Genomic DNA, 20780 nt, shown 5'->3' on the forward strand with positions numbered 1-20780 from the left:
AGAACAGGGGAATCTTGTAAGAAACATGAATGGAAGAGTCCTAGTTAAGAGGAATGAATTCTTGAGAGATGAAAAATTCAAAGCACTTCTTTATTAATTTTTTAAATAAAGATAAATTCATTATGGGGACCACCAACAGAGGACACGGGAATGATGATGATAATAATACACCTGACTAGTGAGCCTCACGTTTCCACGCTGTAAAGGTCACCAAAATATGCGTTGTTTTTTGCGAAAGAAGCGCTAAATAAATCCAAACAAAGAAGAAGAGGGAAATACAAATACACAAAATATTAAATAAAATAAAACAAATAAATAAAAATCCACAAACCCTAGCTAGAATACTGTCTTTCCCTTTTCGCTTTTACCGAATTTCAATATACTTTCCCTCCCGAGTGTGTTTTCCTCCATGAAATGGGAAATGGAGGTGTATGAAATCGAAGCTGTTCTCGAGAAAATCTGGGATTTACATGATAAGCTCAGCGATGCTATTCACTCTGTTTCTCGAGCTCAATTCCTCAATTCCGTCAAGTCTCGCACCAAGTCCGACGACTTCTACACTCACCGTTCTAACAAGAAAAACGATAACAATGGAGATCAGGTAAAGGCTGGTTACGTTTTCGTTAAGGAGTTCCGTGTTGATGATGATGAATCCGCTCTTCATGAGGCTAAGAGTCTCAACGACATTCGGACTGCACTCGAACACCTTGAAGACCAGCTCGAGTTCTTCCATGTAAATTTTCTTCTTTTTTTTTTACTGACTGATTTCGTTAATTGCTATAATTTATTCGTTTTTATCTTCCGTTGTGTCATGCCTTAGATTTGATGTTTTGTGATACTATGCTGTAATTAATGTGGCTTGCACAGTTCGATGAAACGTCATGATATAATCCTTCGGGTTAGCCGAGTAGCTGCTTAGCATGTTTCCAGCTTGCTTATATGTTAGTACATCTTATTTTTAGGGTCCTGCACCAGAATTGCAAAGAGGAAATGGAGGAATGTATGCGAAAAGAAAGAAAACATACTTCAAATTTTAAGCAGTGCATTTTCTCATACTGATATTGCTGTTATCAAATTAGTGTTGAACTTCCATGTTGTCCACTGGCGAGAAATTACTTGCAAAAACCTTGTGTTTTTTTTTGATACTGCGACATGCAATTTTAGCATGGGTAAGATGGTATCCTACACTATCCTTTGCCAAAAATTTCATAGAAACAGGACTTGGACAGCTTGTTTTTTATTAGGTGCTTATAGAGAAAAGTTTGATACAAGATGCGGTGAAGACTTGGTAGTATTTTGTTGAGAAAATGGTTAATAGCTCTCCCATTCTATTGTCATTTTACCTACCACACACTTATTCTATATGGGGGTGCTATTACCCCCTCAAACCTTTTATTTTTCGGAACTCCATAACCCTTAAACGCTGGCTAGTCCAAGAAGTTGAAACACACCTCTTGTAAGCGCGTAAGGATTGAACGAAAGGACCTAAAATTGCTGAAATCGAATTAAATAGTTCATGTGTCAGTTTCCGAATCATATTATTAATTCAACTTAACATTTAAGATTTTTATTTTTATTTTGTTTCTTTTTGTTTTCTTTCTATTACTTCCTTCTTATCACAGTAATCACACCCACCAAAGACCACAACTACCGCTGCCACCACTTCCGTGGACTATCATAACCCCAAAATTCAAAGAATAGGAGGCTTTTTTTTTCGCACTAACACATCCACATACCACTGCTCTGTTTTTGAAATTCTCATCATTATCAAAGTTCAAGCATTGGAAGCAGTGACCCATAAACACACAATTCATTCTTACGTTCAGATTCTTGACTACCCAACTAATGTTTGATTTTTTTTTTATCTAATTAGGAAGGTAATATGAGATAAGTTGTTAAGTTACCGAGGAATTAAGAGCACAATATCTCTCGTGTTCGAAACCCAATTGATCTGTGTGTTGTTGAGGTAGGAAGAGATCTGTTTTAATGACAATCTGAGTTTGCCATTAAATTTTATTTCACCTCTTTTTCGTAAATTTTATTTCACCTCTTTTTCATACTTTCAAATTGATCTTGTTCCTTTTCCTCTGCGCAAGCTCGTATGATTTTCAATGCTTTTCTCGGAAAAGAATAATGACAAGAACTATGTTGTTCGATTAGTATGAACAAGTATATTTTGGGTTGAGATCCAGATATTTTGTAAGATTGTGGGCGATGAAAATCTTTAGAATGATAAAAGAAAATAAAGAGATTGATTGGATTTGTGAACTGCTGCAGAGAGTTGAAGGATGCAAAACTGGAGTTTTTGAGGTGGTAATTGCCGAGTTTGTCTCGAAAAAAAGGAAATAAGTGGGGGTCCACTGATTTGGAAATAATGGGGGGAATAAAAGAGAAGGGAGTGGACTCCAACGTGTGTGTACGAACATTTTTATATATATAGTTTTCTTGGATGAGTCAGCGTTAAGGCTTACGAAATTCTGAAAATCAAAGGTTGAGGGGGATAATAGGACCCCTGTGTAGTTGGGAAAATGACAATAAGTTGGGGGGGGGGGGCTTTTAGCCATTTTCTCTATTTATGTTAGAAAAATAATAATTTAGAACTCCTATGACAATGCTATGTAGGATGTTTGCAATTCTCTGTTTAAGTTGTTCCCGGCATTCTGTTGTACGAAAATAAACAAAAATCGTTAGTGGCGTTTGTTTTACCCTGCATATTAAACAACCCTCTTGGGTCGAATGAGAATAGGAGAACGGTTATGAACTTGCTGGATTTACTGTATCCATCTCTGATGGCGTACATTCATTGAGGTTGGTACCAATTGTGTTCGTTGAGGTCTGTATCAATTGTTCTTTTGATGTCCAGTGAAAGAAATATTAAGGCGTACATGTGCATAAAAAAGTTGTATTCAACATTAATGGTTGTGTGAACTGCCTGTGAAAATTTGATAGTGATAGGATAGTTAACAATAAAATGAAAGAACAACTAGGAGTGGAAGGTATGGCCAATCATTTGGTAACTGGCTTGGACTGATCTCGTTTGGTTTACCGAATAGATAAACCTAGTTCTTTGTTCAACAAGAAGCTTTGTGTCTGCTACTGTGTCCACAAGAATAGACCAAAAGATGCTGAAACAGATTCTAACACTAGTAGACAGCTAGAAACAAAGCAGGTTCTAGAGAAGCAACAATAAGGCAAAACCATCACCAATGGCTGCAACACTTCTAACTTTGGCCTCTAAAGGTGAAGATAGCATATTTGATAGAACTAAGAAAGAGAGTGTGAGAGCTCTGGTGTCTTAGCCTCCACAACTTAGAAGAAGTTGATTTCACCCTTTTTAGAATATGTTTTGCATACATTTCTGAGTATAACTTTTTGGTACTTAGAGTTATTGGTTCTTTTTTTGTGGATGAAGACGATTCGGGCGAGCTTGTGCACACCTCAACTATTCCACTTGATACTACCGACTCCCATCAATATTGGATAAATTTTCTCACCAAAGATTAGGCAGATTGGAATAAATCACCCAGTGATGCCTTTGTCTCTGATTTGAACCCAAGACCTCATGGCTTTCCTCCCACTTCATTTGACTGCTAGGTTACACCCTTGCACTACTGAGACCTCAAAAAAGGTTGAGGCAATTAAAGTTCCAAACCAAAATTTCCCCAAAAACCTTAGGACGAAGTGTTAGAAGTTTATTCATTATTCAAGTGTCATCCAAACATGACTAACAATCAAAGTAAGGGAAGAAAAGCACAATAATAATTGAGGAGGCTTTGAGGAAACAAAAGATCATAGTGCAACACCTAAGGATGTGGCCTACGTCAATGAAGTGGGTGCAAACCTTGGAGACAAGGGTTCAAATTCCAGCATAGTTACCTGGTACCTGTGCTGGTGAGTACCTGCGTAATAGTCGAGGTGTGCACAAGCTGGTTCGGACATCGCCATTATCCAAAAAAAAAGGACTGAAAAAGATCAAAGTATAATGGTGAAATGAGCCAACCAATTTACTAGACCTCTAATCAACTTATCCAAACAAAACATTAAATACGTCATCAATGAGTCATTCGAGGATTTCAACAAAATCAAGAATATTACCCATGTATCAGTTATCACTTTAAGAAACATGTTCACTTTCAGTGCAATATTTTTCGCTGTCTCGATTTTTTCTGGTATGGAATATTGATTCATGACAAGTCTACCATTTATAAACTCTTAGATTTATTTCAAATAGCTGCTCCAAAATGTTCATAAATTTCACCATGAGAAAATTACCCCGCCTATCCGTTGTCAATTTGCTAAATATGATTCTGAACCTAGAGACGATGGCAATTTTCGGGTTGAGTCTCTCATCCATTTTTGTTCAACACAGGTAAACTTAGGGAGTTTTACCATTGACAACTGGACTGGTTCGTGTATTTTGTTGGTCCACGTGGGAGTCGTGGTACTCTATGCATAAGACCAACTTTTCTTGCTAGTCAGCTTTGAAGGAATTGGAGTAATTGTAGTAAATGCAATCTATATCTTGTTCTTCAAGTGCATTATTAGAAGTGGTTCATGATGATTCAGTCATTAAACTCTTTCTGGGATCCCTCTTCTTTATTCTGAATATGTTCTTGAAGCATTCACATAGTTATATCTTAGTTGGCTCTTTTTTATTTTTTATTTTTATTTTAAAAAAGATGTATGACTGCAGTTTGATTGACTTTAATATTATATTATGTACAACAGATAATTGACTTCCTACTTACTTTTTCTTCTTCTTTTTGGGTGCATTTGTACCAGACCGTACAAAATCAGCAACGTGCAGAGAGGGATGCTGCACTTGCTCGCTTAGAGCAAAGCCGAATTGTACTTGCAATGCGATTGGCTGAACATCCGGGTAAGAAATATAAATTCATTGAAGAAGCTCAATCTTTGGTGGGAGATGTTTGTAATGCCAGTCAGTTTGTTTCTCCTGAAAATCTTTATGGTCCTGCTACAAGCGCCCCAGGTGAAAATTCAACGACGCAGAAGAGGAAGAGATCAAATGCTCTATTCAATATATTCTTTTCTAGTTTTAATTTCTTTAGGAAGTCTCTTAGAGTGGATGAAGTGGGTGGAATTTTGGGGAATGCAGCCTTGGTTGCAATCAGCATGCTGGCACTGATGCATCTGCAGCAAGTTGGTAGCAAGGAAAAATACCTTCTGGACCTCCCATTAGGACAAGACGTTGACTACAACAGAAATATCAGAAAACTCTCTCAGCCCGATGGATCATCTTCCGGTCTAAATTTGGATGTGTTGTCAGCCAGGGGCTGAAACGTAAAATAAAGTCGGTATGGTGAGAATTGGGGAGAAAGAGGGTACTGTCTTTTTGGAGTATAAATTTATTTGTCTCTCTGAAAAAAGTTTCAACGTATTGTAGCCAAAATTTTACTGAGGTGGGAAAACCAAGTTTCTTATTGTAGACAGAGTGGTAAAGAAGGGAACATATCGACCAAGTATGTTTTTTCCATCCATGATGTTGTAAAGAGCGACAGCTGCATTTCTTTGGAACATATGAGCAATTTTATACTATAATCTATATGTATGTTTCAGCGTGAAGTTCAACAATTTTGATTACTTGTTGCCAATAGCTGTGTCGTTGGCTATAGTCTATATGCAGAATGTTGTGTATTTCTAGCATTTAGAAGATTATTAAACATGCACAGGCCATTGAATGGTGATTGTCAGTGTGAAGAAAACAGATAACATATTTTTAGAGGTGTTATATTTATAGGTCCAGAACCAGAATAATGTGTACTTTTTGCCAATGAATAAAAGTAAAAGAAACTATAGCACAATTCATGCACGTCAAAGGTCGTTAGCCAAGTTTTTTAAAACAAAAATACAGATAATAACGCATGTAAGATGCATACTAGTTTTAGGAGCTTAGTCAACATGATGAGCCGATGACTATAATAAAATTGGAAGTTGAATACATCGTTCTACCTAAATTGCAAAAGTTCATAATAAAAAATGAATTCACTTTCGTTTTCACCTGCCAAGTTTTTGATACTTCTTAAATTTTCAATATGAAAATTAATTTGTTTAATTCGCTTGATCGCATATTTTAAATTTTTAAATAGAAAATGAAGCCTTTCTTGACAAGTACTATATGCTAATCTTAACTAGGAGGAGGAACTAGTAGTTCTGGTGTTACAGCTTCTATTCTTCCAGGGGGGCAAACTACTATAGAAGGATATCTAGGCAAATCAACTGTTAATATAGGAAGTAAACAATACGATAGCCACATTATTTCAAACATGGAATACATAAACTTAAATCTTGACTAAGAGTTACATACACAGACTGCTTAGAACTGCATATACAGCCAAAAGCATTCACAACTCGGTAAAAACAATTTCCAACAATAGTACGTAACTTGCGGATGGAAGAGCTGCCTGGTAGATATATCAGTGAAACAACTCCCCAAAAAGAGAAGCCAACGAGCTGCAAGATTATTGCATAAGGGAGTCCCAGTAACATCTTTGTATTTTATTCGCTTTCCTTGGGCTTAGGGATTTTCTTATATTCATAATCATTAATATCAATCTTCTCTTGCAAAGCCTGCAAAGGATAATGGGCATCAAAGTAAAGCCTTAGAAAGGAATTCAACACACGCATGCACACAAATGTCGAGACTATTTGTACCTTTAGTTCTTCCTCCAAGTTCATTTTTTTGGGGTTATATGCATTGACAGGTCCATATCGTGAAAGAGCTTTTCTTGTTTCGATGATTTCCCACTCTTGATCATCCTTTACCTTAGCTATATCCTTGCTGAACTACAAAATTTTGCATCACTTAGTCTTACGACAAGGGGAAAAGAATAGAAACAATGTCTGAAAACCCCACACAATTTATGGCAGGAGAAAACTGTCCAATAAAAACAGGGAGATCACCAAAATGTCAAAATTTTCGTTATCTACAAGCTGCACTGCTTAGGAGTGGGCATGAACCACATAAATACACCCAGTGGGGGTAAGAGATGGCATATTTTGATGTCTAGCCCTCGTATTGACAGTAGACTCAGGCCAACTGCTACCCATAAAATTTATGGTTTTCACTTCAGCTACCAAAATTTAACTCTAGAGGGATGCCAATAGTTAGTAGCACTAACGAAATATAGTAAGTTATACCAATACACATATAATTATCATTTTCCCCATAATGATCCAAAAAGATATGAGTCAACATAATATCAGAGTGCGAGAAGTTTTAGACCATTGTGCTTTTGACTTCTCGCACTCAGGCTCCTATGTAGCAGTCAAGTCCTTGTAAGAGTTGTCAAGGACACTGTTTTTTGCTTTTTCTATCATTTTCCTCTGGAGTCTTGTGTAATAAAAAGGTACCATCGAAACTCAAAGTAAGTTCTATAGAGTGGTTGTTAGACCGACTTTGTTGTATGGGGCGAAGTGTTGGCCAGTCAAAAACTCCCATGTCCAGAAGATGCATGTTGCGGAGATGAGAATGTTTCTTGAGCTGTCAATATCTTTAGCCTTGAATGCACTTCATTTTGGCATTTATCATTTTTTTGCCAAAAAGTAACAATGTTATAAATATCAACAGAACAAAGGTTGTGTGCCATATTTACAGTAGAAAAAGCAAAAAACAGTGTCCTTGACAACTCTTACAAGGACTTGACTGCTACATAGGAGCCTGAGGTATCCAAGACCCATTATCGATTAACATATAAAGGTCTTCCCACGCTGACTTCCTCAACATATGTACTCAGATGTCTAAAAACTTACTATTAACTATTCAAAATATAAAAAATAATATGTCGTAGTAATATAAAAAATAATATGTCATAGTTACTACTGAGGAAGCAGCAACTATGAAAGCTTTGAAAAGCCAGAAAAATGCATCAAAAGGAACATCGCAGAACAACTTAACTAATATACACTAACAAGTAAATCAGAACCAAACTAAGATCGAGTTCCGAGCTCACAACATCAGATAGTCATATAAGGACCAAGTGTAAACAAGGACAATTACATAAAATTGATAAAAATAGGGAAAGGTGAATAATTATTAGCGGTAGGATTTTCGGAACTGTGCCAACAAAAAGGCCGGAAATGCAAAATAGATCTGTCAGTTTGTAAGTGTTAAACGAACATCAGTTGAGTAAATTGACATTAAGTATAACTAACCTGCCTTGCAGAAGTTCGCTAAGACCAATAGATCCAAGCACCGCTAGTGAGATCATAGGAAGTCCATATCTCATAAATGGGGATTTCCTGCCCAATCTTTTGAATGAGGAAGCTGGGTTTTGAGCACTGACAGCAGAGGAGGCTGCTCGGTCATTAGCTTTATTAGGCTGACTCATTGTAGTCTGGGTAGTTGTCATGAAGTCCGTAGGTCACCTGCTTCACAATCTAAAACTAATCAAGAAGTGGGGTGACAACAATGAGCAGTCTATCAAATAATCACACTATTTCCTAATCAAAAGATGAAACTTCTCCGTTCACAAAATTAAAAGTCCAATCTTCTAAGACATACTTTTCTACTCATAATTGAGAATTTAAAAAGTCCAACTATTTACTAAGGGTCAACAGAAAAATACATATTTCAAACAAAAGCTACGATTCAAGGAACACTAACCAGTCCAAGAAGTTGAAATACACCTCTTGTAAGCACGTAAGGATTGAACAAAAAGACCTAAAATTGCTAAAATCTTATTAAATAGTTCATGTGTCATTTTCTGATTGGAGATCATATTATTAATTCAACTTAACAATTAAGATTTTTATTTTTATTTTGTTTTCTTTCTATTACTTCCTTCTCATCACAGTAATCACACCCACCAAAGACCACAACTACCGCTGTCACCACTTTCGTGAACTATTATAACCCCAAAATTCAAAGAATAGGCAGCTGTAATATCAGAATTCGAACTAACACATCCACATACCAATGCCCTGTTTTCCATCATCCTCAAAATTGAAATTCTCACCATCATCAAGGTTCAAGCATTGGAAACAGTGACCCATAAACACACAATTCACTCTTACGTTCAGATTCGTGACTACCCAACTAATGTTTGAATTTTGTATCTAGCAAAATTAGGAGTGCAAATAATAGTGCCCTTTCATCTTTGGATTTTCATGACCTCTTGTCTTCTTTGTAACTATTAGCAGAATCACTAGCCAAAAGCCATAACCCTAAATAGCGAAAACAAGAGCAACATGTGCAGATTTGTGAAACATATGGCAACTAGAGTTAGATATATACAAGTAGCAACCAAAATTATATCAAACATAAGGAGAAGGCCTAAATAAAATCCAAAACTGAAAAGATTTGAGCATAAGACAGAAGGAAGATCGATTGATTGAGAAGAAAAAGGAACCTGAATTTTGACCACACTATACTTGTATCAAAGTAATAAAACTATGGCGCACTTTGCTGAATCTAATCTGTTTTGGGAATTATGGGAGGTGGGACTATTTTCGTGATTGGCCGCAAATAATGAACCCTCACAATTTCTTTGCAGAGATATAAGGAAAGGCACAAGAAGCAGAGGAAAAAGTCCAAAGAGTAAGAAATGATAAAAGAATAGGCAGACAAAAGTAGTTACTAATAACATCTTTTATAAAGTTTATTTGGATTTCATCACCTCCTTCCTGCAGCACCACAAATTAACACAAATACTCTTTAAAAATTCTATGATGAAAAACATGGAATAATGACTTCTTTTATACAAGTGTTTAATTTCTCCTCCTCCTATATGGATTCATGAAAACAAAAAAAATATAACTAAATCTCATGGAAGTCTAACTTTTTAGACGTTGAGTATAGTTCAAATGGAAAAAGAGAAGGAACATCAAGTGCAATAAGAAGTATATTGCATGAAATATTTTATCCATTTACGTATGTAAACTCAGATTGTTTCACGTTGAGTATAGTTTAAATCGAAAAGGGGGAAAAAATCAAGTACAATAAAGGAATGTGTGAATATTTATATGATTGCAGGACATATTTTATTCATTTAAATTGGATTCTTCTGACTTTTAATCTTTGTGAATCTAAACATCAGTAAAGTGTAGACATAATTGTAAGTTTTAATTGTGATTCTACTGTTGAATTATAATCCCGTTAATCGCTATTTATTGTGATACTGCCATTGAACTCCATAATGACTTAATAATTCTTTTTTTAGTACTAAATTCTTAAACTCAAATTAAGAAAGAATAACACATAGGCAAGCAACATAGAAATTTTCCAACCCCCAGCAGCAGCCCCTTAACATAATTTCATTAAAGTTTTGTACAAATACAAGTCATAAAAAGGGACTACGAATTAAGAAAGGGCTTTATATGCTGGGGGGTCTAGCTAATTCGTCACAGGTTCATTTTGACTATGTTAATTCTGTCCCTATAGTTTCACAATCAGTCTCTCAGACATTTTCCAAAGTTCTCTAGTGAGGTTGAAACCAGAAATCAGTGGAAGCAGATTTGGTACATGAACCTTAGATAATGAGGTGTTGGACGAAATTTCACACACAAGAGTGAGTTCCAACACTCATCATCTGAAAGCTATTATTGAGGTTGAAAAACACCAGCCAAGGTGTACAACGATATCAGAAATCAAGGTACCTCTTGCGGTGTTGCATGATACAGACAGATAGATCTAATAATGATGACAAACTAATCTCTACAAACAAAAATCCAATCAAATAAGCTAAAATTACCTAATACATGACCATGATTTCTTCCAAAATTGAAAAGATTTGCTGTATAAATTTTGGGAGCGAATGTAAGTGAAGATTGAAGGAAGAAAGTAAGCCGGCGTCGGTTAAGAGGTAGACGGGAATAGGTTATTTGGGCTTTGTCTTTAAGGGCTTAAAACGAATTAAATAACAAAGTGGGCTTTTGACATTTTATTCATGGAGCGAATTCCATATATGTACCAAAAAATTATTACTTTATCAAAAAAAATATAGCAATGTTTTCATTTACACAAAAAATAGTTAAAAAGAGGTCAAGCACTGAACGCTACGGGGCTCAATTCGGTCCAAGGCTATTTGGCCTTTTTTGCTTTATTTCCCTTTCTTTTATGAAAATTTTCGTAATGTCATTATTAAGATATTATATTTTAAGTTATAACAGGATTTTACAAGTTTCAAGTTGTAGCAGTAAAATTCTATCAAGTTATAACAAATTTTGAAATATAATGCAGTAATTAATTTATTAATAAATGAATTAAGGAAAAAAGTAATAAATGTATTAATGGTAATACCAAATTACTATTCAATCAAGACTCTAGTTTTAATTTATAAATTAATTGATTATACTTTATTAAGTAATTAAATAACAATATATTTGTCCTTAAATATAATGCTTTATAAATGGTCAGATATATCAATCCTTGATTTTCTCCATTTAATTGGACACTATTTTAATTGTTATCAATCTCCTAATTAATAATATCAATCTCTTGTTTTAGTTTTTCTTTCCTCCTTTCTACGATATTGTTTTTATTGTTTTGAAAATTGATATCATTCTTTGTTTTTTTATTTGAAAAATATTTTTTTAATTTAGTATTCTTATTTCTTAAATATGTTTTATTTTTTAAATCTCTCCTTAATACTCTGACATAATTTTCTTCCTTAATATACCCACATTAGTTATTTTTCTTTAATTTTTCATGCATATTTTTTTCTTTTTTCATCCCTATTTATCTTCAATACAAATTTTATGCTTTCATCCATGATTTTAAATTAATTTATTTTTTATATAAATTTTATAAAGTAACATAATTACCATCAATCCAGGAATTAAACCCCTTATTTTTCTCATTTAGTTGATTTAGTTGTAACAGTAATTCGCATTTACTGTCCTTACTTGTCTCAATTAGTTAATGTGGTTAGATATACTCCTTCCTGAGATTTACTATTTTAATATATGAAGAATCAATTAAAACGAAATAAAAAAAAGGGCAATCAATTTTACTTACCATAAAATTTGAAATTACCATCAATCCAGGAATTAAACCCCCTTATTTTTCTCATTCAGTTGACTTATTTGTAACAGTAATTCACATTTACTGTCCTTAATTTTCTGAATGAGTTGTGTAGAACATTTTGTTTTGTGTATGAAATTTGTTTGAATTTAAAATGTACAAGTTCTTATACACTATTGTATGAAATTTAGTTAAAACTTAAATTCCAAAAGTGTTTGTATAAAACCTGTGTATAATAGTGAATGAAATTTATATCCAAGTAATAAATTTGAGTATTAAAGTTGTTTGAATTTGTAAATCCAATGAAATCAAACTTATTAAATATGATCAATGTTGAAAATATTCAAAATATACAAATTTCATACCAAAGATCATAATCAGATTTTAAAATATAATCACATGTAAATATAATGATGTTAAAAAAGATCAAAATATAAAAATTTCATGTCAATATCACAGACAAAACAATGGTTCAGTATTGAAAAAATGTTCAAAATATATAAATTTCACACCAACATTGTACACATAAATAAAAACTTTAAAAATTCAATAAAGACTACTTAATTATTACATGATTAATAAGCAATGTGTATAAGAACTTGTAGATTACGTATTATTTTGTTTAATTATTTTTGCAGGTGTATACAGTCGAAATCCTATTAAAATTCATTACTCACTATACTTTCATGCTATAAAATTGTTAGCTATTGAAGCCACGCTTATTAAATATGATCAGTGGTGAAAATATTCAAAATATACAGTTTTCATACCAAGATTATAATAAGATTTTAAAATATAATGATGTGTAAATATAATGATGTTGAAAAAGATCAAAGTATACAAATTTCATGAAAATATCGTACACAAATAAAAAGAGTTCAGTGTTCAAAAATATTTAAATTATACAAATTTCATACCAAGATCATAATCAGATATGTTATACCAGAAAATATTTGTATTAAATTAGAAGGCATATGTTATAAAACAACAAATACACTTTCATAAATCATTCCCATAACAAAATAAACAGTGTTTTGAAAAAACACGAAATAAAATCAAAAAGCATAATATGTGTTGTTGTTTTGTTAGAAAAAATACTCTAATACTAGAATACAAAAACAAACACATGGGTCCATCCTTTATCTGGGAGCAGGTTTCCTTGGCTTTGACGTGGGATATTTGGTGGTGTCCGGAGCCTGTTCAATTTTATGACAAATGCAAAACAAAAAAATCAAGTTTAGTCCGATTTAACCCAATTTTGGATAATTATAAAACAAGCATAAAATTAGGACTGTAATACATAAACTTTAATCATATCAGCTACATGCCTTTTATATAAAAATTTCATACCAAAAAAATTATTATATAATTACCATATTATGTCAATTTCATACCATTTACAGAAGTCCAATGAAAATACACATAATAGAACTACAAAAAATATCATAATTATACAAGTTAAAATTCAGTAATGAAAGACAAATTCATACCAATTTCATTGGAAGTTAATGTCAACACAATTGAAAGTTAACCTAATGACAAATATATAAACAATATAGCTAAATCACACGACTTTCATACTAATTAATGTCGTTTATATATATAGTATACACACATTGCATACCACTATACCAAGTCTATATAAATTCCATGCTACTTTTATGCCAAGTCCCATTTAGGTTGATAGAGTTGAGAGTAAGGAATTTGGGTCAGAAAACTTCAGATAGTAATTTCGAAAAAATTTAGCCTAGGCTGGATTTAGATGAATTCTGAGTCAGGTGAGGTTTAGGTGACCTTGTGATAGGTGGATGATCGAATCGGTAATCTAATTTAGTTAGCTGATAATCAAGATGATACAGAGCATTTACGGCTTTGCGGAATCGCATTCGAGTGAGTTAAACTCCCAGAATTAGACTTGGCGTGAAATGTATAATTTAAGATGTCTTGGGGAGGGGGTGTGTTCTGAAATGGGAGTTTGGAGCTCAAGTTCCGAGCTTTTTATTTTCTTTCATTCCACCAGAGCGGGATGGTCCGGCCAGAGCGGGACGATTGCGACTTAAAGACGGAGAAAAACCCCAGAACGATTATTTTGATTCTCACTTTGTTCTTAATAGACCAGAAGCAATCTAGGGTGAATTCTTGCTGATTTCCACCATATTTTGCGTCTAAGGTAAGTAAATCACTCCCTTACTTTGTAATTTGATTCCTATAAACTATGGTTGGTGATCATTAGGGAGGGTTTGAACTGAAACTAATGGTAGAAAATAGCCCTAGGATGGGGTTATGATGATGGGTTTTGGCCTAGGAGTGGAATTATGTTATAATGCATGTGAATTAGGTCATTGTATTGATCCTTTGTGTATATGTGACTTATTTTAGACCAAGAACAAGCAGAACGAATCCGAAAATGGAAAACTCTTACATTTTAGAGTGGTTGAAGCTCGAATTCAAGGTAGGTGATGATTTTGTTTCCCATATGTGTTTCATGTACTTGTTAAATTGATTCATTATAATTTATATGCATGTGTGTATATAAATAGGGAAGTATGCTATCGAATATGTGAAATGATCACTTATTGGCCTATTCTTTGATGAACCTGCTCTTGGTGATATAATATGGACTATTGTTGGTAATCTATGATTGATTTGCATAATTGGACCAGGTGTCACGTTTCGACACACATTTGGATTGGGTGTCACATTTTGACACATATTTGGATCGGGTGTCACGTTTCGACACAAATATTGAATACGGTGTCATGTTCCAACATAAATTAAGTATTTGCAGGTCCCGTGAGAGGGCCCTTATGTGAAGTTGCATAGTATTGAGATTGTTGAATTGTGGTCTTGCTAAGTATTGATTGATATGAAAATGACTGAGCTTATACTGTATATGTGTGCTTACTATGTTGAGTTTACTTGTCCATTATTCACTTATTGGCTAGCCGCGTGATCCGATCAGTACTGTTGATTTTGTGTACTGATACTACACTTGCTCTGTCTTTATTGAGTACAGGGCATGTTCAGCCGGCTGTAGAAGAGTGACACTTGTTCGATTTCAAGGATGAGCCATTTTTTTCAGGCTGTCGTGGACTCTCTTATTTCTAGTCCTTCTTCCGGGACTTAGATGTTTAATTCTGGTTTACTTTTAAATGACTTTATTTGGGATTGCATTCCTTTTTCCTAGACTTGACGACTTGTTTAGAGTTCTGGTATGATTGACTTTCAGTTACTAGGTATTTTTGCATGTTTTAAGTTGTTGTCTAGACCTTCTTGAGTTTATGGAAACTCGGACTATGTTTTATTGATTGAACGTGCTTCTGTATCTTTAAAATTATGTATACCTTGCGTTTTTTGTTAGTTGGGCTGGTAGTAATGGTTCTCCCACTGCAGGGTTAGTATGGGTGTCAGTCACGGCGTGATGGAGTCGTGACAATACCTTCATAACATGTTTGACTTTTTTTGATTTGAGGATTTTGAATCATTCAATGTTGAGCTACTAGGTCTTTTTCTAGAGAGTTTTGAAGGCTCACCCTTTTTCAAAGTCTTTGCCCTTTTTGATTTATTCTCACCTGCGAAATCAGAATCAGAATTAGAATTCAAAAAATCAGATGAGTGAGACTCCAACATCTTTTCCTTTCTTTTTCCCATCTCTGTGGTTTTTTTGTTTTTCACTTGGGATTTTCTTCTTCTTGGGTGTATTCTTTTTCTTGAATGTAATCTTCAAAGGAGTTGAATTCTAAAAAGAACCGTTGAAATCGTGTTGAAAACACATATGTTTTGAAATGGAGTGGAAACTGTTTTGAATGAAGTTAAAAAGAGAAGGTGAAGTAGAAAAAGAAAGAGAAACTGAAAATTACACGATAAAAGTAAAAATCCAAATGTAACAATCTCTCTCCACATAATTATCTCCTATTAAAGGAAAAAATCAGAATGTAAAAATATCTCTCCACATAATTATCTCATATTAATTATGTTCTAAATAAATATATTAAAAAAGAATTAATTTAAACTAATTTTAAATAAATACAAATATGTTAAGACCTGTAAATAAAATGTTATAAGTGGTAAATACTTAAAACTACATTTAAAACTTGTAATGTTGACTCTTAAATACATATATGGTGTGATTTTTTCGTTTTCTTTTTTATTTTTCCTCTTTTTTTCAAAACTTTTTTCATGGAATTTTTTTCATCTATCAATATTGTATAAATGGTGTAAAAACATGTATATATGTATACTATACAAATAATTATGTAGTGCATATGTAATGTATCAATTTTTTCTAAATAGTTATGTAATGTATCGATATTATATAAATAGTTATGTAGTGTATATGTAATGTATTGATATTGTATAAATAGTTATATAGTGTATATGTAATGTATCGATATTGTATAAATTATGTATAAATATGTATCATTATTGTATAAATAGTATATAAACATGTATAAATACGACATGTTTCTAAATAGAAACATCAAAAAAAATAAAACGACATAAATATTCATTTATTCCACAAAATAAAAGGAGCAAAAATAAATAAATTAAATCAATGATTTTTTTCTTTAAATAGCACAACATTTTTTTAAAAAAAAAAATTAAGAAAATAAATGTCCGAACAACACTTTTGCTTACAACTAAATTGTTCATTGACCTTTTTTTGGTAAGACAAAATGCAACGGTCAATTTAGTTGTAAATAAAAGTACCGAATGGTCACTAGGTGTAATTATAACTCATTGTAAGGTAGACTGGGCTTTTGATCGGATCATATGAAAGCCCAAATGCAGTGAATGCATGAAAAACTATCTAATTACACAAACGTTCAAACTATAAATGTTAATCCACTCTATAGTTTGAAACAATAACATATTGTATCATTAATTAATAATTTCGTAACAGATTTTGTCTCACTAATCCTATATTTGTGAACACGAGAATGATTATTTGGGGATGGGTACCCGATCTACTATTGTCCAACAATTATCTTAAGGGGTGTCAAATGAGCAATTTAGATTGGATTTGAGAATATCAAAATGAATTGAGTTAATGAATGAACATGTCATTGACCCACTTAAATGTTACTTGGGCTGCAGCAAATTGTGTAGAAATGAGCTAAAAGTCAGATCATAACTCAGTTCTTACTAAATTTTAGATTTAAAGTTTGTTCTCTTGTAATTTATTTGAGTGCGTAATAAAGAAAATTTCCTTATATTATGACTTTAATTTAGAACATTTCAACTAAAAAACTGTATATTTAAAAAATATTTAAACAAAATTTTGCATGAGTCGATCCAAATTACGTATTAACTTAATTTTAAAATGGACTGAACTAAGCGGATCAAAAAATTATATCAATGATACAATGCAAATTTTAGAACTATTGTTACGTTTAGTCGTTAGCCAAATTATTACTATACATGATAAATATCAGCATCAAAATGCCATTATTTATGAAATTTTCTTATAAATAATATTATATGGTCCACATGGATTATCCTGATTAATCAGATAAGCATGCTACCTATACTTGTAAGAAAAGTTGGTTTAAGAAATGACACATCCAGAGAAAACTTGCAAAATCAGCAATCCTTTTAAGAAAGTAGTGAATTTTGTAATTGCATGGGATTTGGAATGGCCCCTCTCAAATCTTTACTACTTTTACTACTAAGCTTTTTTAGCTGGCCACTCTTTTATAATGATGGGGGGAATGGATTGATGGAGGCATTTCCACCTTAAATATGTACCAATATATCACTTTTAATTATTTTATTTACTGAATACATCGACAATAATTTGCTACTAAATTTTATTTAAACAATCAAATGATATATTGTTTTGATAGGGTATTTAAACACATGATTAGACATTACGTAGATAAATTAATTACTTAAAAGATGTTGCTTTCCTCAATTATATGCGTTATTACGCTTAATTTTAGCAGGTGATCAAAGTTTGAGGCAGAAGAATCTAAGAGCCCGTTTGGATTGGCTTATAAGCTGTTTTCAGCTTTTTTGAAGTGTTTGAATGTCAACTTAAAATCATTTTATGCTTAAAATAAGCCCAAAAAAATAATTGAATCTGTTTGATTTAGCTTATCTAAAGCAGCTTATAAGCTGAAAACTGCTTATAAGCTAAAAAAAAATAAGTTGCGCTACGCCAATTTTTTTCTTTCAGCTTATAAACTGCTTAAAATAAGTTAAGCCAAATAGACACTAAGTACATCACACCATCCAACTATCTAAATAAAATTTATTGCCAGGTCTAATGAGTCGTCCATATATTCAACTTTTTTTTCTCTTTTTTTTTTTTTTGGGGGGGGGGGGGGGCTTTTCATTTGAGTTCTCACTAGAATCATATATACAGCATAGCATTCCATATTTGAAGGACCAATATTTCGATGAGACAAAAACAACAGAAAAACATTCTTCTGTTTTTTTGTCTACCTTTTCCTTCTTTTCTAAGGTAATCTTTAAATAAAAAAGAATTTAGGCGTGCAATATTGGTGTGCTTTCGGCAATTGGTAATATAGACTCTAAAATAGCATTTCTTTTTGGTTTTTTAATTTATTGGTCAACCCCCAAAAGGGTGATGTATTTATGATACAATCATGAGTTCATCCTTATATTACGTTGATGTATATATTATATATTATTCCATGCATATAATATACATTGTAAATTAATCCAAATGTTTTTTTTCATGACTTTTTCAAAATGTTTACTTTTCTTTCTATTTTTTTCTTTTGAAATCAAAATTATGGATCATCCTGATATATTTAAGTATGGTGTATAATTTTACCGATTTGAGAATATTAAATATACCTTGCTTGTTGAGTATATGAACAAAAGTCCCCCCACGCCCCCCCTTTTTTTCTTCCTGAAACAACATCCCATTGAAATAATTTTAACGATGAGAGAATTAATTAATTACCTTGTTTATGTTACTATAATTTGAGTTTATGATTTTAAGGTCGCTGAGACATTAGTAGTTAGACTAAGGTCTCAATAGCTTGAGCAAGTTTTACATGATTATTAATTAAAAGTTAATTATAATGAGTTTTACTTGTTGTTCATCAAACTCTAATATCCCATTTAGGTTAAGCTTAATTTGCAACCATCATTTCACTTATTTTATTTTTTAGAAAATGGAAATTAATAAGCAAATATGCTCTCTCATTCAAGTTATCATATCCGATGTCTTTAATGTCGATTAGATAGTTAATATTACTGCGATTAGAATTATCTTGATTCCTCCGACTATGAATATTTGGATTAAAAAAATGCGATTGTATTATAAGATCTGCTATTTCAACTAATTATCCATCTTTTTTAAGTGCGATTTTTATGTTAAGTATAAGCATACTATTCAAATAGAGATGCATGCACTAACTATTTGGAAAATATTTGACCATACAAATTTATTATTTATGGAGTAGTATTAAAATACATTTTTATCGGACACATTCATATATTAACTAATAAAAGCGTTTTTAAAATTAATAACCAAGTAAATATTAGATAAGAAAAAGATTATTTTGTGTTTACACCAAACCTAATTTCCAATGGTTAAAACAATAAAATATAAATATAAAATTTTTAAAAATCACATAGTCCAAGAGCTAATTACTATTTGTCCCTACCCTTTTTAATATTACATAAATGCCTTAAAAAATTGTCCATCCGGATACATTAATTAACAAATTAATTGAGCTAAAAAAGAAATTGTGTAACCGGATACATTAATTCGGATACATTAATTAACAAATCAGTTGAGCTAAAAATAAAAGAAAGTAACAATTACCCGGATACATTAATTCGGGAACATTAATTCAAAAAAATAGTTCATCTAGATACATTAATTAACATTTCAGTTGAGCTAAACAAGGAAAAGAGAGTAGCAAATATGTATCCGAAAAAATGAATTTTGGGTGTAAAAGAAGAGATTTTTGAAATATTTTGAAATGGTAGGGAATATTTGAAGATATGGTAAATAAAGTAGTGTCTATATGTAATTTTTCCAATATAAGTTGAGATGAAAACACATAATTTATGAGTAACAGATAAAATTATTTATAGAAGGCCGAACACATAGATAGGCCCTTGAACTTGGTTGGTTTTTCCTCTCAGGCACCTCAATTATGCTGCCTTCTTATTGAACCCCTGAATCATACATAATTTATACCTTTTAAACATACATTGCTGACATTGCATAAAATGTGTTATCATGTTTGAAGAGCGCATGAAAAAGATTTAAAGGGACTGATGTGGAATCCATTAAATGTGTTAACACGTTTGAAGAGCATGTGAAAAGGAAGACCGTTACATTCCAAAATGTATTCCTAATTAGCCCCTTTAAATCCTTTTAACGTGTTTTTCAAAAGTGATAAAACGTTTTATGCAATATCAGCAATGAATATTTAAAAGGTACAAATTATGTATGGTTCAGGGGGTCAATAAAAAGGCAACATGGTTGAGGTGTCTAAGAGAAAAAACCAACCAAGTTCAAGGGTTTATCTATGTGTTCAACCTTTATAGAATAATGTAATATGATCAATTATAATTTGGACATTTTAACATTTTCTTATTTTTTATTTTTTTAGAAGGGAAGGATTACAAAGGTGGAGAATCAATCCGTCACCAGTAATGTGAAAGTTCAGATAGTCAATTAACTGAGCTATTAAAATTTTCGCACGTTTTAACATTTGATCTATCCCATTTTTTGTTGAATTTAATTAGAGTGGAGGGGTACTATTTTTGCACAAATCTCAATTTTGATCATATGACAAGTTGGCAAGAT

General features: G+C 32.4%; 2 protein-coding genes across 3 annotated transcripts; one reads left to right on the forward strand and one right to left on the reverse strand.

Moving 5' to 3' along the window:
• The first annotated feature begins 83 nt into the window (after positions 1-83).
• On the forward strand, positions 84-5612 carry LOC129895916 (plastid division protein PDV1). Its single transcript, XM_055971703.1, has 2 exons — positions 84-733; positions 4783-5612. Exons 1-2 carry the CDS (start codon positions 410-412, stop codon positions 5296-5298), a joined length of 840 nt encoding a protein of 279 aa, XP_055827678.1. The 5' UTR covers positions 84-409; the 3' UTR covers positions 5299-5612.
• Positions 5613-6225: 613 nt separating this feature from the next.
• On the reverse strand, positions 6226-10870 carry LOC129896573 (cytochrome c oxidase assembly protein COX16, mitochondrial). Of its 2 annotated transcripts, none has more exons than XM_055972511.1 (4): positions 10710-10870; positions 8173-8397; positions 6673-6799; positions 6226-6588 (listed from the first exon to the last, which is right to left on the reverse strand). In XM_055972511.1, the coding sequence occupies exons 2-4, from the start codon at positions 8367-8369 to the stop codon at positions 6517-6519; spliced, it is 396 nt and encodes a 131-aa protein (XP_055828486.1). In that variant the 5' UTR covers positions 8370-8397; positions 10710-10870; the 3' UTR covers positions 6226-6516. The 2 variants fall into 2 exon arrangements, with proteins under 2 accessions (XP_055828486.1, XP_055828485.1); XM_055972510.1 differs by having other exon boundaries at positions 8173-8385; positions 10710-10868.
• Between the last annotated feature and the right edge of the window lie 9910 nt (positions 10871-20780).

The sequence above is a fragment of the Solanum dulcamara genome, chromosome 7 (assembly GCF_947179165.1).
Source record: "Solanum dulcamara chromosome 7, daSolDulc1.2, whole genome shotgun sequence".
Lineage (NCBI taxonomy): Eukaryota > Viridiplantae > Streptophyta > Magnoliopsida > Solanales > Solanaceae > Solanum > Solanum dulcamara.

What these genes read in the sequence shown, in the direction of transcription:
- LOC129895916 (XM_055971703.1), top strand. Translation starts at nt 410, where the DNA reads ATGAAATGGGAAATGGAGGTGTATGAAATCGAAGCTGTTCTCGAGAAA. An exon ending in ACCAGCTCGAGTTCTTCCAT is followed by an intron (nt 734 to 4,782) that starts GTAAATTTTCTT and finishes CATTTGTACCAG; the next exon opens with ACCGTACAAAATCAGCAACG.
- LOC129896573 (XM_055972511.1), bottom strand. Translation starts at nt 8,369, where the DNA reads ATGACAACTACCCAGACTACAATGAGTCAGCCTAATAAAGCTAATGAC. An exon ending in AGCGAACTTCTGCAAGGCAG is followed by an intron (nt 6,800 to 8,172) that starts GTTAGTTATACT and finishes TTTGTAGTTCAG; the next exon opens with CAAGGATATAGCTAAGGTAA. An exon ending in ACTTGGAGGAAGAACTAAAG is followed by an intron (nt 6,589 to 6,672) that starts GTACAAATAGTC and finishes TATCCTTTGCAG; the next exon opens with GCTTTGCAAGAGAAGATTGA.